At 47.7% G+C, this 23,216-nt stretch overlaps 4 protein-coding genes across 5 annotated transcripts in view; 3 read left to right on the top strand and 1 right to left on the bottom strand.

Annotated features, from left to right (window-relative positions):
• Window positions 1-1,726, top strand: LOC120953205 (39S ribosomal protein L3, mitochondrial). Its single transcript, XM_040372965.2, has 4 exons — window positions 1-355; window positions 431-515; window positions 591-833; window positions 918-1,726. Exons 1-4 carry the CDS (start codon window positions 303-305, stop codon window positions 1,656-1,658), a joined length of 1,122 nt encoding a protein of 373 aa, XP_040228899.1. The 5' UTR covers window positions 1-302; the 3' UTR covers window positions 1,659-1,726.
• A 1,807-nt stretch (window positions 1,727-3,533) lies between these two features.
• On the bottom strand, window positions 3,534-6,138 carry LOC120953199 (tRNA-dihydrouridine(20) synthase [NAD(P)+]-like). Its single transcript, XM_040372953.2, has 6 exons — window positions 5,627-6,138; window positions 5,411-5,547; window positions 5,055-5,340; window positions 4,631-4,967; window positions 4,305-4,540; window positions 3,534-4,226 (listed from the first exon to the last, which is right to left on the bottom strand). The coding sequence occupies exons 1-6, from the start codon at window positions 5,787-5,789 to the stop codon at window positions 3,865-3,867; spliced, it is 1,521 nt and encodes a 506-aa protein (XP_040228887.2). The 5' UTR covers window positions 5,790-6,138; the 3' UTR covers window positions 3,534-3,864.
• A 3,426-nt stretch (window positions 6,139-9,564) lies between these two features.
• Window positions 9,565-11,058, top strand: LOC120955907 (SREBP regulating gene protein). The gene is made up of 3 exons (XM_040377137.2): window positions 9,565-9,911; window positions 9,989-10,378; window positions 10,461-11,058. The coding sequence occupies exons 1-3, from the start codon at window positions 9,810-9,812 to the stop codon at window positions 10,698-10,700; spliced, it is 732 nt and encodes a 243-aa protein (XP_040233071.1). The 5' UTR covers window positions 9,565-9,809; the 3' UTR covers window positions 10,701-11,058.
• A 936-nt stretch (window positions 11,059-11,994) lies between these two features.
• LOC120953369 (trace amine-associated receptor 4-like) overlaps window positions 11,995-23,216 on the top strand; it is a 34,821-nt gene continuing 23,599 nt past the window's right edge. Inside the window, exons 1-2 of one of the 2 annotated variants that reach the window (XM_040373256.2) lie at window positions 11,995-14,570; window positions 18,269-18,577. In XM_040373256.2, the coding sequence (XP_040229190.2) occupies window positions 18,479-18,577 (99 nt within the window). In that variant the 5' untranslated portion in view covers window positions 11,995-14,570; window positions 18,269-18,478. The remainder of the gene's footprint in view (window positions 14,571-18,268; window positions 18,578-23,216) is intronic. The other variant, XM_040373246.2, reaches the window with a different exon arrangement.

Here is a 23,216-nt window from a genome sequence, read left to right as displayed (position 1 = left end):
GTATTGGCAGCGCGGTGTGATTATTCAATCGGGCATGTTTGACAGACGAGGAAAACACACGCGCACGGGTACCCGGTAGAAAGGCGCAACAACCCGACTTTTCGGCAACAACACTCGGCCGATTTTGTGCATTGCATAGAGCTTAACTTGTTGTGTTCGTGGTGATAGCGGCATTTTATCCCAATTTGCCCTGCTCGCCACATTGTTGCTAGCGAATGTGAGTGTGCTCCCCAGCCCCCATCGCCAGTCCAGCGGAGTCCAGCCGGTTGTTTTGATCCGCACGACACACCTTTCCGGGCAGAATGTTTTCCTCCAGCACCGTGTCCACCCTGTTACGGCAGTATGCCATTTCCTGGTAGGTGTTACCTGGCTTGGAGCGAGAAAAGTTTTAATTCAGTTTTGGGGTTTCGTTTTCTTTTTTGTTTTCTAGGAGCATCATACCGGTGCGCTCGAAAAACTATCTCAATCGTCCCCGACTACGCAATCCGGTTTGGTTCGTGAAGAAGACGCGCACAGTACGTTGTTGCTCAGAGAAATCGAAGGGTTTTTATTTGTGCACTAAACTTACGTTTCTCTTTCCCTTGCTGTAGCTACATAATGAACAGTTCACCGAGGACAATACCGCGTTCCTGAACGAGGTCAAGCGGGAAACGATCCTGTCGGCGGCGCAGCGCAGCCAGTCGAATCTGCTGAAGCTAGCGCACGGTGAACAGAATGGTCAGCTGGCCCAGTGGGCCCCGGGTCTGAAGCGAACGGGTGTCATTGCAAAAAAGATCGGCCAGTACCCGTTGTGGACGAAGGATGGCCAAAAGATACGCACCACGCTGCTGCAGGTCTGTTAGCGCCCGTGTGTTCGTCTACTAAATATCCCTTCAAACTAAATATCGATGTGTCTTTCTCGTCCTTCCTCGCCGTAGATCGTCGACAACGAGGTGGTAAAGTATATCCCACCGGAAGAGTATCGGCCGGCGCAGGAACCGCGCCAAAGCCGCAACTGGCGCAAGCCGTACGGCTGCCTGTTGGTCGGCGCGGAGCACGGCGATCCGTCCCTGTTCACCAAGGAGTACGCCGGCCTGTTCCACGAGTCGGGCGTCCTGCCCAAGAAGCATCTGTGCCGGTTCATCGTGTCACCGGAGGCGCAGCTGCCGTCCGGTACCGCGCTGACCGTGAGCCACTTCCGCGTCGGCGACTTCGTGGACGTGCGCGGGCTCACGGTGGACCGCGGCTTCCAGGGGGTGGTGAAACGGCACGGGTTTAAAGGTATGCCGAAGTCGCACGGCGTGACCAAGACGCACCGCCGGCCGGGCAACATCGGTGCGGGCGGCAATAAGGCGCGCGTGTGGCCCGGCACCCGGCTGCCCGGCCACATGGGCAATCGGTGGCGCGTGCTGCGCGGCCTGCGCATCCTGCGCATTAACCCGCAGTACAACGTGATGTGGGTGATGGGCAGCAACATTGCGGGCAACACGAACGGGATCGTGTACATCTACGACACGATACTGCCACTGCGGCGCCACGGCGCGAAGGGTGTGCCGGCCGGTCCGCCACCGTTCCCGACCGCACTTGAGCCGCTGCCGGCGGACAGCGGCGACATCTGGCTGGAGGATCTGCACGATTTCCGCAAGCTCTCGATCACGTACAGCGCGGGCAGTGAGTGACGGGCAGGAACGATGGTTTATGTACGTGGGTAGATTAATTATGGAATAAAGAAGAACTGTAAAACCAACACCGAAATGCCTTCAAACAGAAACGGAATGCTGTTCTGTGGATGGTTCTGTTTTCCTCTGACGTTAGACGTTGGTCCTGTCTTATTGGCTGGCTGCTTTTCCTGCTCGTATTTGCTTCGATTGGGGATCAATTCAGGTATGGTGAATATATACCATACTTTAGCTTGTATCCTTTTTACCCTTTTTTGAAATATTGATTATAAAATACGATACATTACATCCATTATATCCATAAATGATGATAAGTCCTACCTCTTAGCCCAACAATGGTTAAAGATGGACAGGAGTAGCTATGTACCTTTATGGTAGGTTTAAACAAATAACTCGTACATTATTTGTGATGATTAAGGATAACACTCAGAAAAACTCACTGGTTATTAATATATCGAAAACGATCAACATAGTTCCATTAAGGAAAAACGGGCCTAACTCCAATGAATACGATGGCATTCCCTAGCATTATTTACGAAGTTTACCAGTTCTTGGAACCAATGGATCTAATGGACATTACACCGCCTATATGGACAGTCGTTTTTCGCTTTTTGTGGCAAAACAGGAATAGATAGATAAAAACAAAGAATGTATGAATTGTGCGAAATGCTATTTCACATCTTTGTATTTTTTTCAAAAAATTTAGATTACTTAATAACATTACTTATTACAAAAAGAGACGAATTTAAGGTCGTACCACAGCTATAAAGACATTTAAAAAACTAGTAAATTTGGCCAGATTACAGGGCTATTCATATAAATTTCAAATATCCCCTTCAATGTAAAAAGTACGCCGAAAACAATGGTCTCGTAATCCAATTAAAATGAGTTATTTATGACTAACCCATTAAGAGACCTACACTAAAACCAAATCTGTACTGGTCCTAACACCATGTGTTCTGGTTCGAGAATTGCACATGACCTAATGCAGCGATGTCAAACTCCTTTTACCCCGCGGGCCTAAATGCCACTGAAAATAGTAGCACGGGCGGCGGCCTAGTTTTACATTAATATAATGTGATATGATATGATGATACGATACAAAATACGCTCTTTTCATTTTGAGACGATAGTTACATTACAAAAGTTTAAGCTTTGATGTGAACAAAATGTAAAAAAAAAAAATAGCAGTATCAAATTATTTTCAATTGGTCATGGGCCTCTGATATTTTCAACACGTGCATCATAGTTTAATGGCAACTAACAAGATTCAGTACGCAAAAAATAATGTGCAAAAACAGACAATGGCTAACGCATTAGTGACAATACAGAGCAGTAAATTTTGTAAAGTAAAGTTGAGTTTGTTTGTCATTTTGAATATCAATATTTTACTTTTATAAATTTTTATTATTTCACCCATACCGGTCCTGGAACTACTCATGAGTCCATATCAATCCTGGAACTGAAGGCAAACCCATAAAGGTCCTGGAACTGATGCTGAATCCATACCGGTCCTGGAACAGGTCAGGAACCCATACTGATTTAGAAATAGCTCCCGATTTCATTAATTTCCAAAAAATGTAGCTGGAACTGTTTAGGATTCGGAACGATACTTGGACCTGGTTAGGGTTTGTATCCGATACTATTCCAGTCCCAGTCGACAAACCATATCCTACTTTTATCTATTTCTTGCAGATTTGCCGCAAATTGCACGCACATGTCCGAAGCAGGAGAAACCAATGTACCTGAGAAAAATTATATCATTTTTTTATCTGATTCTAGCCTCAGTGGTTACGGAATTTAGATATTTACTAAAACATTTGACTCTATTTTATACCTTTAAAACATTTTTTCCGAGGAAAAAAACTCTTAAGCGACATTCTGAGTAGGGATTTATTTTATAACTTAATAAAACACGGGTAACATATTTTACAATTTGCACAAAATAGGCTTCAGATGTGAGTTAGTATGCATTTTCATATCCGATCATACCCGATAAAAGGTCTCGCATGGTCTCGTTTGCAAACATTTGTGCTAACTTACTGCGCTCGTTTTCTCATCCGGCTCTTCTTGCTAGAAGCCGCAATACGGTTTAACCATCTTTAAATAACTTTCTGTTTTTTTTTCTTTTCAACTGTACACGAGTGTCATTTATAAGCTTTCCTGCTACCGGCAAACTTCACCTAGCACCCGAAACGGTGAGCATTCAACAACTTTCCACCATCGGTCGAGCTTCCCCGTTCGTTTCACTCTCCCCAGGAGCATCTGTCTTGCTGCTCTCCGTCAGCTCCACCACAGCGGCGGCCGGTCCATTTTTGGCCGGCAGCATCGCACCATTCCGTATCAGCTCGTCGCGCGACTCGACCCCGCGCTTCAGCAGGCACACGAGTGCGGCCGCCTGCTCCGCGTATCGCTTATTCTTCTCCCAGAACGAGCTGGTGTAGCGCTGGCCATCGAACCGGATGGTCGCCCGGAACAGTTTGTCCTTCTGCTGCACCTCGTACTGGGCCCGCGGCAGCCCGTTCCGTACCGCGTGCAGGTAGAGTTTGGATTTTGGCAGCGAATTGTCTGGGAGAGAAAAAAGAATGTGCTTGTTACACTGTGTGGATGGAGTGAGGAGGACAGAAAAAAAACGCCAATCCATACCGTCAATAAAATTGGACCGTATAAAGCAAACGTTTTCCTCGTTCAGCGGCTCCGGATCGGAGTCCGGCGATTCCTCAAGGCACTGCTTTTTGCTAGCGGTCGGCTCGTTGCCTTCCGCTACCGAACCACCGTCCCCAGACTGCGTGCGTGGCCGACAGGCGCGTCGACCCTTGATGCCAGCGAAATGGTATCGGAGCTGCGTTTCTCGACAGTACTCGCCCATTTCCCAGATATCGCTAAAAGGAGACAGAGAAAGAGAGAACAAAACACAAATATTTCAATTAAAATGTTAAATAAGGTGTAAAATGGCATCTACAAAACCGCACCATATCTGCTGCATCGTTTGGCTGTCCAGGAGACGGCGCCCGATCGGGCTCTCCTGCAGGCTGCGCAGCATCATCTGCACGCAGTACTTGGTGTTCGAGGGCGAGTTGTCGTACCGGACGGATAGCTCCAGATAGCGCCGAATCACGTCGTCCAGTGGCAGCGGACCGTCCGCCCGAAACACGGAACAGTTCCATTCGGCGGCTCGGGCCACCATCACGCTCGTTGTGGAGCAGCGCTGCGCAAACCGCAGTATATCGTGCCGGCGGGTGATGCTTTGTGAGCCACCGTTCGCAATGACCGGAATGTGCAATGCGTTTGCTACCCGGGCAATGGCGCCTGAACGTGAGGAGAAAAAAAAAGAAAATTTGTTAATACAAATTATTTTCAACCGCAATGTTAACCCTCGAAACTGGCAGCTTTTACCTTCATTAACTGGATCGCGCGGTCGCTCCGTCTTGGTGCGCCCGTGCACCCCGATCGCCCGTATGCCGGTGGACTGCAGCTCCTTCGCCAGCGCGACCGTTTCGTCCAGATCGGGCATGACCCGGATCTTGCACGTCACCGGTATCCGCACGCCCTGCACCAGCCCCTCGAGGATGGCCTTGGCACGGGGCAGATCGTACAGCAGGGCCACCCCCATACCGCCCTTGATGGAAAAGTCTTTCGGGCAGCCCATGTTCACGTCAATGGCGGCCACATCGTTTTGCATCTGCGGGCGGAGGAAGCAAATTCAAGTAAGCAAGAAAACATGTCCAAACGCACCGCACCCTCGATCCTACCATCTGCCCAACGGCAACAGCCCGCTCGGCCGATGCCGTCCCAATCTGCAGCACCACCTTCCCCCGCTCGTCCGGGCAGGTACGAAACACGACCGTACCGTCCGTGGTGTCGATGTAGTCGATCGTACCGAGCACCTCTGTGGGGCGAAAAATCCGATCCGCATTAGTGATGGGAAGGGAAGCGGGAGAAGCCACCGGCGCCCGGTTCCGGCTTACCGTTCGTGTGGCGTTCCGCTCGCAGCAGCTTCCAGTCGATGATTTCCTCCGTGTACACCAGGTCGGCACCGTACTCGAGGGCCAGCAGCCGCATCGGCAGCGTGCCGACGCGCACCATCGGGGCCAGCACGAGCTTGTTCCTGTAGTCGATGTCCGATTTCATCCTGCTGGCCGGGTTGCTGGTCGCATTCGTAGCGGGCTGATAAACACAACGTGGCGCGAGGGGTCGAACGGGAGTTTTCGTCCACCCACGGGAGGTTCACTCGCTGTAGCACCAAACTTAATGTATTGGGGTATTTTTATATTAATTTTCAATAGACTTCGCAACTGTTTATATGATGTTCCGGTCGCGTGGTGAGTGAACCACCAAATCAAGCAGACCAGGGCCCAGCCGAGAACTGTCAAACCCGTTCGAGAAATTGCGAAGCGTAGCAAAACAACCAACCGATGTTGCCCGTACAGTAGTGATGGGTCATACGACTCCACTAACGGATCAACCCGGAGTCGGATGCAGCTAGGCCGGAATCGATTCCGATCGGTGGGTGCAACGAGTTCAATAGGTTCATACGATTTCAATGGGTTCAGTAGGTTCAGTAGGTTATTATGAGTTTTGTAGTATTACCCACTAGGCAGACTATTTTCACTATTTTCTCCGCCTTTTGCTACCCCTCATTCGCGATTTTGAACGGTCGTGCGACAAACACGCACTCCTCTTCCCAAGTGCCACAAATCCTCTAAACGACCACTAAACGGCTTCTAAACGACTCAAGCACTCTACCTAAACAGAATATAGAAAGACTTCGTTTAGCAGACGGCAAACGACTCATGCATTCTAAAAATAGCAAAAAAGCTGGTGGCGCTCTCTGTTGGTGGGATACCCCAACCAGTTGAGCTTCATCGCTTGGAGGAGAGCTTTCTCATTTCCTCTGTACTGTTGTATGGTTTCGCATTGAAGTTATGCATCGCTAGAACTAGAACGGCGATACGATTGTTTAAATACTAAACTCCAATGGAAACCACCAGCACTGAAGCAAGTGAGATTTGACTAATGGTCGTTGGTGTTGATACCCATGTATCTGACCACACGACCATTTATATAGATTTTTGCTCTGAAAGTTAGAAGGCTATATAGGTCATGATAAGATGAAACTTGTCGAAACACATTACAAGAAAAGGATAGCAATATAATGATGAGTTGTAATACGCCATCTATTGATCAAACCAATGAAGCTGTGGAGCTTTCATTTTTTTTCTATGGATATTCAATTTTCCAGTCGTTTAAGCTTAATCTGTGGCGCTTGGGTTGTCTTTCCAAACCCGCGCGAAAAAAAACGAAAGCTTCTTAGCTTTATTGGTTTGCTCAATAGATGGCGTATTACAATTCATCATTATATTGCTGTCCTTTTCTTGCAACGTGTTTCGACAAGTTTCATCTAATCATGACCTATGTAGCTTTCTAACTTTCTGAGCAAAAAATCTATATGAATGGTCGTGTGGTCAGATACGTGGGTATCAACACCAACGATCATTACTCAAATCTCACTTGCCTCAGTGCTGATGGTTATATTGGAATTTACTATTTAACCAATCGTATCGCCGTTCTAGTTCTATCGATGCATAATTTCATTACGAAACCATAGAACAGTACAGAAGGAATGAGAAAGCTCTCCACGCGAGGAAGCTCCGCTGGTGGTTGGGTATCCCAAGTGCCACAAATCCACTAAACGACCACTAAACGGCTTCTAAACGACTCAAGCACTCTACCTAAACGGAATATAGAAAGACTTCGTTTAGCAGACGGCAAACGACTCATGCATTCTAAAAATAGCAAAAAAGCTGGTGGCGCTCTCTGTTGGTGGGATACCCCAACCAGTTGAGCTTCCTCGCTTGGAGGAGAGCTTTCTCATTTCCTCTGTACTGTTGTATGGTTTCGCATTGAAGTTATGCATCGCTAGAACTAGAACGGCGATACGATTGTTTAAATACTAAACTCCAACGAAAACCACCAGCACTGAAGCAAGTGAGATTTGAGTAATGGTCGTTGGTGTTGATACCCACGTATCTGACCACACGACCATTGAAATAGATTTTTGCTCAGAAAGTTAGAAGGCTATATAGGTCATGATAAATTGAAACTTGTCGAAACACATTGCAAGAAAAGGATAGCAATATAATAATCAGTTTTAATACGCCATCTATTGATCAAACCAATGAAGCTGTGGAGCTTTCATTTTTTTTCTATGGATATTCAATTTTCCAGTCGTTTAAGCTTAATCTGTGGCGCTTGGGATCCCACCAACAAATGGCACCACCAGCTGTTTTGCTATTTTTAGTATGCATGAGTCATTTGCCGTCTGCTAAACGAAATCTTTTTAAATTCCGTTTAGGTTGAGAGCTTGAGTCGTTTAGAGCCCGTTTAGTGACCGTTTTGTAGATTTGTGGTACTTGGATAGTTAAACAACCAAGCCTACTGAACGCGTATGAACCTATTGAACTCCTTGCACCCACGGGTCGGCATCGCATTTGTTTTTGCTGAACCTACTGAACCTACTGAAGCTCCTGGAACAAAAATTACGACCCGGAGCGCTCCGGGTCGCGTTTGGATGGCTCCGACCCGGTAGGTTCGGGTCGACTCGTCCATCACTACTGCACAGGTAACAAGCATGCTGTTGGGGCTCGTGTTGTTGGTTTCATGTTGGTTTTAGTGTATGAAAATTCATAAATACGGCAACATTATTAATTTTAGAGCATCGTGCGGTTTTTTCTTTCAATATTTGTAACACATTGACTGTAGGTCTATTTTACATAAATTTAAAATAATAAAAAAAACTGTGCGAATCAATTCACACCCCCAGCTTCCAACGCTGAAAAATACAGGCGGTCCCCGAGATACACGGTACCTCTCATACGCGGATTCGGAGATACGCGGTTTTCTAAATTTGACAATTCTTTGAGCAAATTGTACTGATTTGACACATCAATTGCAAATTACCAAATAATTTCCGTTTTGATCGAATGTTAAAAACTATTTCAAAAGGTTTAAAACAGTTATATTCAGTCAGAATCATATCAAATAATTCATAAAGTGACTAAAACCACCCCCTACCTGCAAAACCCCCCCTACCTCTCGTGAAATCACGAGATTCGACTTACGCGGAAATTCGAGATACGCGGTATTTTGCGGTCGTTTTCGGTCCCCATTAACCGTGTATCTCGGGGACCGCCTGTACCTGTTTTGTTTGAGAATGAAATAATCCAATCCGACACACACATACACATACACGCAACGCCGAATAGCTTTTGTGCGCATCGCTCGGTTTGACGTTTGGGAAACCCAATAAACAACCCAAGTGACATTTTCGAGCAGATTGTTAGCGTTTTTCGAGTTGCTGGAAGCTTAAAGAGCAGGCTTAAAACTGGCTTAAAGAGCAAGCGATATTCCAGAGTTTAAGCTTATTATAACAGTTGAAACGTCAGAGTGAAGCGCTTTTTTTGGTGCCATTTTAAGAATTGTCATCACGTTGGGCACAAGCTACCGACCCAAAACAAAACATGCGTAATCTTCAATCCGTATCAAACAAAAAGTTTATTATAAAACACTCTCTCACGTTGTTTTGTTATTTCCCCTGCGTTTCTCCGCTATTCGGATACTCCTGGATAGATCGTGTATTTCTTCTTACTCAGTGTTTTGGTTGTTGAACACCGAGGACGAAACTGCAAGCTTCTTGTTTGTCCGGCTTCTACCGAAGTTCTGACATAAACATCAACGCTTCAACACATCGTTGTTCACTCACACATCCATGTTTTCAAGCGTTTATATGAGGCAATGGGTTAAATCGAGCTGTTCACAAGGAGTTTAAGCTAAAATTGTAGAACAGTTGTCACCTGGGAAATCTATCTACCCACACATACACACACACACACGCACACAGCTTAAAACGTCAAAGGTACGTTTGTTTACATTCATCTTGCCGTGGCGTATAGTGCGTGTTTCGCGTGTTGTTACGGGCAGCAGGGTGTTGGGGTGCTTCAACAAGAAACAGGCGCGGACAAACAGACCGTCTCGTCCTTTGGCGGTGTGTTCCGCCCGATTATGAGCGTCCCGGGTGCGGCGGGAAGCTCGGTGTGCCGGTAAAACGTCAACAGCGACCGAGGCACGGCTAGGCATGCCAGGCCCGCCAGGATGTGTTATGTCGTGATCGCAAAGTTCATCCGTCGGCGGCTGGTGCTAGCGATAATCTTTCTCCTTTCCCTGTCCTACTGCATGGTGCACCTGATACGAAAAGTAATGCCTGGGGGCATGCGGCCAGTTGTTCATGTGTGTGTGTGATTGATTTTTTTTTTTGCGTTCCCTCTTCCCAGAGCAACAACCTTAGCCTGAACGGGGACTATCTGCAGACGCAACTGCTGCTGCGCAAAAACATTATCTGGACCAAAGTGCGGCACACCGGGCAGCCGGGTGCACTGGGGGCGGAGGTTCTGCCTGCCGGCACGGCCAACGAAACCGACGACCAGCCAGCCCAGCCGGCCAGCTGCCGGAATTCGATCCAAGGCCGGTCGCTGCTCGTCGATGACCGTGGGTACGTGTGCCCGCGGGCCGACCTGCTCGCGAACGGCTGCTGCAGCGCTGGGAGCGGCGGCACCACGGCGAACGCGGACGCAGGCCGGCTATTCCCGTGCCGCACCTGTCTGCCGAACCGCTGCTGTGCCGTGTACGAGTACTGTGTGGCGTGCTGCCTGAACCCGGACAAGGTACGCCGGGCCGTGCTTTCCCCCCTCTGTGTCCGCATTCATTGTATCACACCGTATTTCGTGTATCGTTTTGCCGTTTTAGCGACCGATCCTGGAGGAGGTGCTGGCCAAAGCGAACGGCCGACAGGTGGCCCTGTACGCGGAGGTGACCGACCAGTTCGAGCTGTGCCTGACCAAGTGTCGCACCAACTCGCAGTCGGTGCAGAACGAGAACAAGTACCGGAATCCGGAACAGAAGCACTGCTACGGTGAGATGAGCGAGGCGGCGTGGGCTTCCGCAAGCGGCAAGGACGCGCAGAAACCGCTCCCGGACGATCCGTGAGGGGACGCAGGACCGTAGGAAGGCAAAAAACAAAAACGAAAGCTAAGCGATAGGTTAAGTGTGAAAAGTCAATTTTATATTACACACTGATACGCACACATGCACACATTCACACACATGCGCTCGCGCTCTACTAGGCGCCATTAGTGTGCTTTTTGTTGTTGTCATCCGTCCACTACTGGCTGGCCGTTTTGTGTATTCCCCTCCTCGCCACTCTTTAGAGAAAAAGGGATGCGGACGTGGAAAACTATGCGCTCATGTGTGTGTGTCTGTGTTAATGTGCGTGTGAATGTATGGCTAAAATAAAGACAACCCCGTGTATTTGTTAGAAGATAAATCCTTAACAGCAAAAACCAAACCGCCTTGATGTACGTTTATTTTAGTGTAAAAAAAACATTGTTATCCTTTGATTACGCATCTCGCCAGTGCCCGAGGTGGATGAACGTATTACGTAAACGCCTCCGCCCACCAAAGACCAACGGTGACTGGTGGCGCGCTCCGCTAGAAACTCCGTGCCGAAGGTCCCCGAGAGAAAAATGATGCATCTCCTTTTATACGATCTTTGTGTCAGCGTGTGTGCGATGCGAGGGCTAGTTTATGGGAGCCGACATCAAGCGTAACGTTGGTTTTTTTGTTTTTCTTTTGGTTCCCTATCCCGACGCTTTGCTCCGATTGGATTAAACCCATCTCTTGCTCGCTGTCCTTTTGTCCCAACGCGCACCCATCCACCTAGCCTCGCAGGGACATCACAGTTCGATGATGGTAATTATTATGATTATGTTACCTGTTGCATTTACCGAACCCATCGTTTCACCGTACCGTTGGGCCGTGGGGTTTACCCACACTAGTGATGGGAAAAATGAAGTTTTCGTCGGAATCGATTCCATATAGTAGATCCGGAATCAGTTTCCGGAATAGATTCCAGAATCGGCTCCGGAATTGGTTCTGGGATCGGTTCCGGAATTGGTTCCGGAATCGGCTCCCGGCTGCAGAATCGGAATTCGCTCCGGAATCGGAATCAGTTCCAGAATCAGATTCGGCTCCGGATTCGAGATTGATTCCCGAATCGGAATTGGCTCCAGAATCAGAATTGGCTCCGAGATCTAAATCGGCTACGAAATCAGAGTCAGTTTTGGCATCCTCATAAGAATAGATGTTTGGATCTAATGACGCTACGTATTGATAGCAGCAAAGAATCAAAATTTACTTGTAAACGAACCATTCTCATAGAGATTTCCAAACTGATTTCGCGAATGAAACTTCTTATTTCAATTCAAGTCTTGATTCTCATTCGGAGCTAATTCCATTTACTGGAGTCAATCCGATTCCGTTATCGGGGCAAATTGCGATTCCCATGTCAATTCCGATTCCGGAGCCGATTCCGAAATCGATTCCGGAAACTGATTCCGGACCTACTATCCTGAATCGATTCCAGAAAACTTCGGAGCTAGCCGCAATCGATTCTGATGAAAACTTCATTTTTCCCATCGATTATTCGAAATAGGGTCTAGATACGTCTCCGGAAGCGGCTCCGGAATCGGAATCGAATCCAGCATCGAAATCGGCTCCGGAATTGATTCCAGCATCGGAATTGACACGGAACACGGAATCGGAATCGGAATCCGTCGAATTCCGAGCTCCCACCACTATCCCACACACCAACATGAAGATGCCGCCCATTTTGCCACACGATCAGCACCACCACCACCCCGGGGCCGGTTTCGGTTTGGGTCCGAGATCAACCGACGGCTCGTCACGTTGCCGAACCGGATCCGCCGAAAGCAGCGTCCCTAAGACGGACACACTTACACACACGCACAAGCACGGGTGCAGCAACAAGCAGCAGTGGGGCCGGGATGGGTGATGCGCATGCCCGGTGCGGCACAAGGATACTACCGCGACCGAAGCCGGCGCCCCGGAGAGCATGTGTGTGTATGTGTGTATGTGTGTGTGTGTGTGCGCGTTTTACGATGCTACCACGAGGCTCCGGACGGTGGCCGTACCGCTCGCGGACGTCAGTCTTGGCGGTGAACTGTTGCGAACAACTTCAGCCTTCAGCGGGAGCGTCCGAGGCCACCGGGAGCGCGCTTCAGGCCAAACCGTCAAAGGACCCGCGCGGTCGCTGCCGGCCGTAAGTGCTGACCATGTGCTGAGTGTGCCGTTGTGGTTGCCGCTATCGCTGTACCGTGCGATCACCGCCAGTCTCAAGCCAGTCTCGAGCCAAGCAAGCAACAGCCCACCAAACCGTCGGTCCGTGTGGCGAATGGTGCTGGTTCCGGGGCACGCCTGATACGGGCAAGCCGGTGTGCAGTCGCGAATCGGGGTAACGCGAAACCAAAACAAGCAAACAGGCGGAGGCGCGCGCGCGTGATACCACGGCGGTTTCGTGTGGGGTAGCCGTAGGCGCGCGTTGCTCTCTGCCCGTACCACGTGAGTGCGGTGCGTTACACCTGTAGCAGAGTCGTCGTCGTCGGCTGTTTGTTTTCTTTTCCGTATTGGTTGGTGCTTGCAAAAACAAAAGGAGAAAAAGTGAAGCACAAAGTCGAGTCCAACGGTCCCAAACGCTATCGTCCATCAACCGATATCTTGCCTTGTTTTGGGAGCGTCCCAGAGTGTCCAAGAGGTAAAGCGTAGGCACACCAGGCACAACACCGAATCGGCCGAAATCCTTCCAAATCCTACCACACAAACGAACACACACACACACACATACACACACACACACACAATCTGTTGAATTTTGTGGCACGAAAGTGAAAGTAGGGCTCCAACTAGCAAACGTCTTCCCAGCAGCAAAGCCGCGCGTGTCCCGTCCAAAAGCGACGATCTCCGAAAGCAACAGGATAGCAACCAGAAACAGATGGTGTCTGAGCCACGGGCCACGCACTAGCCTGCAGCACACACACACACACCACCACCACCACCATCCACATTCCCATATGCCATTGCCGCCCGCAAGCTTGTTTACCGACACCAACGTGCCGCGACCACATATCATTGCTGGCTCCCTTTCCCCGCACTGGGTCACGTACCGGGGCGCGAACAAAACTTGAACTGATTAGAACGCAACCGTTGGAGCGCCTTTCGCACCAAACCGCGTGGATAAGCGACGGAGACGGGAGAAACTCCAAAACTTTCCACCCCGCACACACTGAACCTGACGCAAGTGACGCATCCAGGCGGGCTTCGGGGCGAGCATTTTTCTCCCCCGTACCTGCGAAAATTGGTATAGAAATGTGTTGATAACCTCTCCGTAGCGGGCGAAAAGGAAATTGAAACCGGCTGCTCGCCACCGCCTACTAATCTGCCTACCGCCTAAGCGCGTGTGTATTCTTGGATCGAGTAGGTAGAAGACGAACACACTCACACACAGTAGCGCCTCCCTTGCAAGGACCTTTCCATACCACACAAACACACATATCATAGCTGCGTGCGAAAGGTTTCGGGGAAAAACAAACCGTTCTATTTAGTCTGTTGTGGTAAGCCGTGCAACGAGGAGAAGATTTTTTTTACTGTCGAGGCCAGTATCAGTAGTAGTTACGCGTTAAGTGGACAATATCATCGCCTCGAGACACCGCACCACCGCCAGTGCCAGAGAGAAACAGGACAAACAACAACAACAACAAAAAAAACAAAAAAAAACGGCTTGCTCCAAGTACCTCCAATCAAACGAGCATCATTTCCCAACGATCACACACACCACATACAGAGAGACACACGGAGGACACAAGAGACGCTCTGAAAAGGTGGCGGGTTGGTAGACGTGCAGATTAGCAGCAATCATCAACCAGCCGGAGCAATCTGTCAATCTAATCCTGCGAGCGCGCGCGCGAATAGCGTCCTCACAGTTGAGCCGGGGGGAAATTAAAGGTAGGTGAAAGCGGGGAGCAGCATGAATATCTTCTGTAAGCACAAACACACAACACACACACACACAATCTGTGAGCTTGATTGTGAAGTAGTAGATGCGAAGTAGTTAAAGCGATGCGAACTGCTGGTTGGAGAGTAATTCACAGCGGCCGATGTTCACAGGAGGTTCATTTTAGTGCGCATGGTTTTTGGGTTTGACACGTTACCGTGGCAAAGATAATAGCTATGTTGAAGGGTTACAAGCAGCAATACATAATTATTACCTTGCTTGTGAAAATACTTACCTAGCACTCGACAGCACTGTTTTGTTAACACAGGTAGATCCCGAGATACACGGTACCTCTTTGGAGCGGTTTTATGGAGATACTTGGTTCTCCTAATTTGACAGGTCTGTGAACAAATTGTACTGCTTTGACACATCAATTGCCAGATAAATAAAAAATAAACATACTCCCTTAAATCCAATTTTATAAATCAATACAAGAGGTTGAAAATTGTATCCTTTTGACAGAATCATATCAACGTACTGCTTCGAATTACGGATTCTTAAGACGTTTTTGGCATTCAATATTTTCCAACTAATTCAATTTTAATCAGCCAAACTCACTTAACTCAAATCAAACCTTCTAAATTTGAGGAAAAATAAGGATATTCAATAATTTTACTCGAAACATCGCAAAATATCATAAAACTGCTACGATATTTTGATTCATATTCCGGACAGTTGCAAGCTCATGTTTCAAATTACGGACGATTTGATTCATATTCCTGACAGCTTCAAAATTCCTTTTATAACCTTTAAATTTACACACACACTACACCTTTTTAGTTTTTGACATGTTTTAAGGTCTGGATACTTGATTCTGTATGTTGGTGTCCTCCTAGACCGACAGAACGACGGTCTTGCATACAACGGGGTTTGGGAGCTGTTTTTTTCTTGTAATCGTAGATACTGAAGAACTGCTACGCGAATTGTCGGTCTCTCGAACGGCCATCAATGCATTTGTCACATACATCTTCTAATATTGTTGTTTTCATGTTATCTTCACTTTCTATAAACATATTAAGCTGTCCATAATTTGAAGCATAACGGTAAATAATTAATTAAATTGCTAAAACCTACCAGCTCAAGCAAGCATACACGCAAATATTCTGGCTGCATATCGCGAAATTCGACTTACAGATATTCGAGATACGGGATTTCTTCTCAGTACGCATTAATTGCGGATCTCGGGAATGACCTGTGCAGCCTGTTCTTGAGCTACGCGGTTCTCAGCCGCACCGTTGTCGCAATGACCAAATATACAGGTTAATCTTTACGACAGGCATACCCGGGTATTTAACATTCGTTTTGTATGGGAAGTTTTATTTTTTATATTAATACTTCATTAACTTTTGTTGTATTGACAATTAAATTTTCCAATTTGGTGCAACACTAGGGATATTGGTTTTATTTAACCAAATAAATGGTAATTTCAAAGTACCGTTTATGCTTTTCTTTTAGCTTTTTTTAAACCTCGACAATACGTTGTATCAAAGGAAGCCTTCAGTGCTGTTTTATGTGAAATGCTGTGATAGTGCCTTTTTTATTTATTTTTCATAAAAAAATATTTGATTTTTTTTTGAAATGGTTTCATAGTCAATATTATCAAAATGTGTGATTAGAAAGTACAGATTTATAATTAGCTTTTTAGCGAGGAATTCTAATTCTTCCACACTTTTATTTGTTAGTAATTTTGCCTATAATTTAAAACACTCGGGAATCCAACCGTAGAGATTTGCTCCAAAATTTGTACTAAATGTGTACAATTTGTACAACGTACTTAATTAAATCAAAGTGATCCAATTAGAACAGACGTGCAACTGCTGTTTAGTGGAGGCCTCATCATATGTTCACGCATCTTGTGACTTTGAGGCTTTTTGGACAGCTCGGAAACCACGTATCGGAATACCTCTTTCTTCACTTCATTGCTGAAGGTATTCTTTAGCTATAGTTATGCAAAAAATCAGGCTGATATCTTTCAGAAACTCGAAGAACTATGCGCTGTAAAAACAGTGGTGAATTGTATGAGACAGATAGAATGTCGTATAGTTTATTTTCATTAACAAAATGGCCACAAAGCTTGCCAATATTGACTGATGTAGTGCTACAGATTTAAGTTATAGTTTTATTTTATTATTATTATTTATTTCATAGTTATAGTTTTATGATATTAGTTTTGACAAATCGTTCAATTGGAACTTGGTGTGCCTTTTAACTATGTTTAGAGTATTAGCTCCGAACATTAGAATGGTTATACTTAGATTTCCATGTGTGGTTTTAGATATTGTTTTGGATTTTTTTAAGCTCGCATAACCGAAGAGTATCCTTATCAATGTATGAAGACGATACGTGGTTTAAATAACTTTTCAGAAAGCTTGAAAGTTAGCTCATATCTGGAGTAATATAAAAGAATTATTAGATTTGTGGACCGCTAATTGCTTTGCTTAATGTAAGTTCATTTACATGTTCTCTTATTTCTATATAATGAAAGATTTATGGTGAAGAATTTGCCATCAATAGATTTGTGGGAGGATACAAAAAATAGATCAGATTCTATGTACAACCCTTAATGATTTTAGCCGATCAAAGAAGCAGAAGAAGAAGAAGAAGAAAAGAAGAAGAACGATCGACCATACTCTAAAGATTATTTATATTTGTTAACAACAAAATGGTAGAACAAACATGCGTATGTCCTTTTAGTTCTTAATTAACATAGATATTAAAAAAAAATCCTTCCTGTCTGTTGAGGAGTTTATTTTTTTTTATTTTTAGAACAGTTTGAAAAATTCGAACTCAAGCTGCAAACATTTGAACTATTACAAGCTCATCGGAATGTCAGGATTACGCAAGATTTGGTAATCTGGGCAAACATTTCCAAAGCCTTACCATTCTCAAACTTTTATTGGAGTCATGTTGATTCTTGAATAATGAGAAATTCATTGGAGCGGAGATAATTACCAGGAAACAATGTCATAGGTGCTAGGTTTCACATAAAAGGTCATGTTAGGCAGACGCTGCATACTGAAGCACAATATAAAAATTGTACAGAGTATAATCTGTTAAGTAAGCTTCAAGATTCTGTCAACTTGCAACTCGGATCCTTCGTTTGAATTCGTTACTCTGTAGGTCAGAGAAAAAACTATGTTTTAGGAAATACTCTGCGTGTGTCTTCAAGATAAAGAAATAATCGAAGCGTGACTGATGCAATCGGGAAAAAAACATTTAAAATAATAAATTAGAAAATCGGTATGAATTTGATAATACTATTGTATGGGCATCCTTCTCTCAGAACATCTTGAGATGAACTCAACGGGTCATCGATAATCTATCGAGCCATTGCTGAGTTTGCTTTGTGCCGTACAGCTGTAGATTTCAGCGACAAAGCGAATTATATTGTGCACTCTTCATTTAGCCACAAACGCTTCTATAGAAACGGCATTAAAGAGATACTGTACTCACCGACGAAGGTCATAAGGATCAGGCGTGCTGTCAGTAGCACGCCAGGTAGCGATATATATTTTATTGGCCACACAGCCCAATTACAATTGAAGTAGGGGACCATTTTTCCGATATAACCGCTATTTGGTGATTGCATTCTGGATCCTGTGCGTTCCGTACTAATGTGCATTTGTACTTTCATCCCATCCGTCACCAGCTCGCCTCGAGTAGTCGCTTTTCCCGGGCCTCGGTTCGGCCCGAGCTCTTCATCACTGAAACGCAGACACCTTTAGCTGGCCAAACAGCGCACACCGAAGACGGGAGAGATGAGCAGTTGCGTCTACCGTCCAGCACGGCTGCACCAGGACCAGGATACCGACCGCCATCTGCATCCGCAGCGTACCAGCGCCAGCCTGAACCGTTCGCCATGGTACCGTACCAGCTGGAAGTTCTTGCCCTCGTTGCCGTGCTAATCGGCATCATCGTCAACTCCTACATCGTCGTTATCGTTATCCTTACGAAACAGGTAAGCTTTGGGTGCGCGTCTTCGCAGTGTGGTACGTTTGGTGGTTTCAAATTTTAAATCGAGTGGCGTGTGCGAGGGCGATAGGTCACGAGATGATGCTCCCGGTTTGTAACGAATGCTCCCTAAATTCTTGGCGAAACGAACTTTGAAAGGTTTTGCTGTGCGGTGTCTGGGTCTGGGTCGCGTCGCTCAAAGTCTGCAAGCTCTTGGAACTTCCCCAAATCACGTTCTCACGCGCCTCGCTTGTGGTAATACCACTCCAAGACAGCACCTACAAAAGAGTTGAGCTCGAAAGCACACCCAGATTTTACAGAAATCAATCTTCAGAAACAAAACGTCGGGTCGAGAAGGGAGGGGGAAGGGGATGCATTCTTTTCCCTTGTCGCTTTTGGAAAAAGCCAAAAACCACCACAATTACCTCGTCACGACAGGGGAAAACGTGAAGTACGTTAATCCTCTATCTCACTGGGTATTGTTTGTAAGTGTGTGTGTGTATGTTTGTGCGTACGTATGTGTACGTTTGTGTCAATGCTTGTCACCGCCCCGCTGGTTGACTGAACCTTCCAATGTATCGTATCAAGTTTCCATATTCTAACTGCGCGGCGCGCGCGGGAAAGGACCAGCATGCGACGGGAAAGAGAATCTTTGAAGGTTTGGAGAGGGGAGGTTTGGAGCAAAGTTCTGTCGAAACGCTTGTCGACCGCACAGCCACCCCCCAACCCCACCACCCCAAGCCCGCACACCCGCAACACAATTCAAAAGTCATCAAGAGGAGATGCCAAGATCCCTTCACCGTTGGCGGTTGCATTGAAGTGGCCCGAACACAGCGCCGGCACGAGTGGGTACACCACACACCTGTCCGGGTTGCACCTTGCTGGGTTGCCTACGAGGCCAATGGCTACGATGGGGCCGCGAACAATATTGTGTATTGTCGCTGGGTGCCAATGTAGTGAGTCGCCGCCAGTGCACGCGCGTGTGCCCATTGTTTGCCCATTCCCATTCGATAGTGGGTGACGATGGGGCCTCGGTCGGGCTCGCCTTTTTTCCGCCCCTGTCATCTAAATTTCATTTCCCAACGGCTCTATATGAACCACCATTCCCTCCTTCTGGTCCGCTTCGTCGCAAGCTAGGTGTAATCCAGTTTACGAGCACCGAGCTCGGAGGACACGCGGCTCTCCAATTTTACTGGGTCCTGTACGGTGTAAGTGCAGTTTTTTTCTGTTGTTACTATCCTCGCTATTGTTGTTTTCGGTGGTGTTCCCCGTGCTCTCTCTCTCTACCCTCGACCACAAACAAGCAAGAAAAGCCTGGAACGTCGCGCACGCAGTCAACGAGCGGCACCGTTTTGTGAAATGAAGCGTGCGATGACAACCAAGCGACGAACGCCCGTGTGCCGGTGGAGACGCCCGGTTGCGGGTATCAATTAAATATTTAAAAGTCAAAATTTTCAAGACCTTTTCATAGCGGCAACCCTTTCCAGTGGGTTCCTGCACGCTCCCTTCATGGTGCGAGCAGGCTATTTGCGTCCCAGGCACGGTCCGCCTCCGTCCCCGCAAGCCGTATCCAGCCGCGCCTCATTCTGCACGCGCGATCATTTCGGATTTAACGCGCTTTCATCGTATCCATCTCCAAATCCCTTCCGTGCACTCTCTCTCTCTCTCTGTCTCTCTCTTGCTTTTTCTCCTCCTCAGGGAAGAGAGGGGCTTCCCTGTTTCCCAAAATCGAGCACAGCAGTAATGTGGCAGGTGGGTGTGTGTGTATGAAAGCGTGCCAGGGATACGGAACAGATGGTCCGCTTCACAGGAGTTTGGTAAAAGTTCTCAAACGTCACATCCACTCCCCGGCATCGCAGGGAAAACGGTATGTAGCGGAGAACAAGGGAAATGTAACGGGAAGGCGGTGAAGATGTACAGAAAATGAAGCGGTAGAGGCAGCATGGCCATCACTGAAGCAGGACTGATAGACACTTGGGAGCATTTTTCCTAGGCGCGTTCTCTCGCGTGTTTGAAGAAAAGCAACACCGCAAAAGAAAAAGAAAAAGAAAAACGAGAACACGGATGAAAGGAAGTGCTTCTCGAACAGCAAAAGGAAGCCCCACGGCCCCAGCCCAGGAAAACCCCATGGAACGGAAAATTTATCAATAACATTCCAAACCCCCGTGATCCGCCGGTGGCTCTTTGCGCGCGCTGCTGCCTAAAGCACCTTCGTCCGTTCCGCCAAAAACGGGACAGCAATCGTTGGCCAAGGGTGGGGCGAAAGGTTGGGACGGAATAGGAAAAACACACACACACACACACACACACACACACATGCATCACTGTCACTGTCAGGAGTTGTTTACAAGGACGAACGTCAAAATACGAGCTCCTATATAATAGCGGAAAATCGTGTGAAAGCGTCAATAAGTTGTGCGGAATAGTGCGGAACGTGCTTAGTAAGCCTAGGGCGCTTGCCCGTGAAGTGGAGATTGCCAGCTAGGTATAGAGAAGTGCAAGAGAATAGCATCGTACGGATTCGGCGCCGGCGACCCCGGCTGGGGCGGTCTCAAGCCGGTGACAGTTCAGGACGGCGACAGCCCAATCACCAATCATCAACAATTCCCAAGCAGAAAATTTGAATTGGCCGTTGGTGGTGTAAGATCGGAGAATCATCTCAATACGTTCCTCGTATCACGGGCTAGAAGTTAAATCTGGTGGATGAGGAAAATTGGCACGTTCACCAAAAATACTCCCACTATCCCCCATCACACCCCCCCCCCCCCCCCCTCATAATCCCCTTTACTCGGTGTGCCTAAACACGGTCTTAACAGGGGCGGTAAAGACCTTCCTCGATCTCGGTGAGGCAAACACGGATAGTACTTGAGAAAAAAAAGAAAAAACCCAAAACAAAGCTGGAAGGGTAAGAATAATGCCGTCGGCACTCCGCTCCGGGGGTTTACCGGCTCACCGGCTGTCCAGTTCGTTGGAATTAAAACAAAAAAAGAGTGCCACGGGAACCAACCTCCCTTCATCACCCGAGGTGTTGATACTGCGGCAGAATCTGGAAGAGACCAGGAAGAAAAATGAGTCTCTTCAGGAACAGCTAACTCAATTGAGATGGCTCATGGAGGAGAAGCTCCGCGAGCAGCGAGAAGATGCGCAGCGTAGAGAGGAAGAAGCGCGTCGCAGGGAAGAGGCCGCAAAAGCCGACAATGAGAAGCTGCGGGTGGAACAGCAGGAGACTCGCACTACATTAATCGCAATATCGGCACAGTTGAGAGACCTGCAACAGAAGAACCAGATGAAAAGGCAGCAGCAACATCAGCCTCCCCAGCAACCAGGGCCATCGACGTCAGCCGTCTCATTGCGGAACGTAGAGGTGCAGGCTCAACCAGAGGAAGACATTGACCACAGCTCGTTTGTTGAGGTAGTGCGCCGCAAGCCCCGCGGGATAAACAGCGGCAAGTCCTCTAGTCAGCAACGTGAGCAGCAGCAGAGATCGCTTCAGCAGCAGCAACAGCAGCAGCAACAGCAGCAGCAACAGCAGCAAGAACAGCAGCAGCAACAGCAACAGCAGCGGAAGATACGTCGGCCAAAGGCAGACCTCATAGAAGTTGTTCCCCAGGAGGGCCTTACATGGGATAGTGTGTACCGCAAGGTACGCGACACAGTGCGAGATGACCCAGCACACAAGAATCTCGAAGAACATATTGGGATGGGTAAGCGCACGCGAGCGGCCCTCCTTCGTATAGAGGTCAGCCGGTCGGCAGACTCCACTCTAGTGCTACAGGAAGTGCAGGAAATAATCGGAGGGTCTGGAGTTGCTCGTGTCGTAACGGAGATGACGGAACTACTGGTTACCCACATTGACCCACTTGCCGAGGAGGAGGAATTAAAAGCAGCTCTCAATGAAGAGCTGCAAGTTAACGCTGGCGTGACAGCTATAAGCATGTGGCAACTCTTTGATGGAACGAAGCGGGCAAGAGTTCGTTTGCCGACCAAAGCAGCCAAGCAGCTTGCCGGACGAAAGTTGAGACTGTGCGGTTGCATCAGCAGTATAAAGGAAGCCATGCCCGTCTCGGTAGATCGACAGCGATGCTACCGCTGTCTGGAAAGAGGCCATCTGGCGCGCGATTGTCAATCTCCCGTGGATCGCCAACAGGCGTGTATTCGGTGCGGCGCAGATGGTCACTATGCCAAAAGCTGCACTTCCGAGATCAAGTGTGCTGCGTGCAACGGTCCCCACCGCATTGGCCATATCTCTTGTGCTCGTCCTGCAGCGCGATGCCTGCACTAAAAATTCTGCAACTCAACGTAGACCACTGTCGCGAGGGCCAGGCCTTAGCACTACAAGCAGCGCGAGAGCACCGTGCTGACATATTGCTTCTGTCTGATATGCACAGGCCGCCTGAGAACAACGGGAGATGGGCGTATGATGTATCCAAGAAAGTAGCGGTAGTAGCCACCGGCTCGTACCCTATACAGCGAGTGTGGGGCAGCGAGCTACGCGGACTAGTCGCTGCTCAGGTAGCCGGTATCACATTCATGAGTGTATACGCCCCTCCAAGCCTATCAGCACATGAGTTTGAGCGACTATTGGGGGCCATTGAGTTGGAAGCCGCGTCTCATTCCCGCGTCGTAGTTGCGGGGGACTTCAATGC

This window comes from Anopheles coluzzii, chromosome X (genome assembly GCF_943734685.1).
Source record: "Anopheles coluzzii chromosome X, AcolN3, whole genome shotgun sequence".
In the NCBI taxonomy this organism is placed as follows: Eukaryota; Metazoa; Arthropoda; class Insecta; order Diptera; family Culicidae; genus Anopheles; species Anopheles coluzzii.
The sequence above is the reverse complement of the archived record's forward strand: the minus strand, read 5'-3'. Positions and strand labels throughout refer to the sequence as shown.

Bases quoted from the DNA above. Each gene is read 5' to 3' on its own strand.
- LOC120953205 (XM_040372965.2), top strand. From the start codon at position 303: ATGTTTTCCTCCAGCACCGTGTCCACCCTGTTACGGCAGTATGCCATT. The intron at 356-430 runs GTAGGTGTTACC...TTTGTTTTCTAG, and splicing joins CGGCAGTATGCCATTTCCTG to GAGCATCATACCGGTGCGCT. The intron at 516-590 runs GTACGTTGTTGC...CCCTTGCTGTAG, and splicing joins TCGTGAAGAAGACGCGCACA to CTACATAATGAACAGTTCAC.
- LOC120953199 (XM_040372953.2), bottom strand. From the start codon at position 5,789: ATGAAATCGGACATCGACTACAGGAACAAGCTCGTGCTGGCCCCGATG. The intron at 4,541-4,630 runs GTGCGGTTTTGT...GTCTCCTTTTAG, and splicing joins CAAACGATGCAGCAGATATG to CGATATCTGGGAAATGGGCG. The intron at 4,227-4,304 runs GTATGGATTGGC...TTTCTCTCCCAG, and splicing joins ACGGTCCAATTTTATTGACG to ACAATTCGCTGCCAAAATCC.
- LOC120955907 (XM_040377137.2), top strand. From the start codon at position 9,810: ATGTGTTATGTCGTGATCGCAAAGTTCATCCGTCGGCGGCTGGTGCTA. The intron at 9,912-9,988 runs GTAATGCCTGGG...CCCTCTTCCCAG, and splicing joins TGGTGCACCTGATACGAAAA to AGCAACAACCTTAGCCTGAA. The intron at 10,379-10,460 runs GTACGCCGGGCC...TTGCCGTTTTAG, and splicing joins GCTGCCTGAACCCGGACAAG to CGACCGATCCTGGAGGAGGT.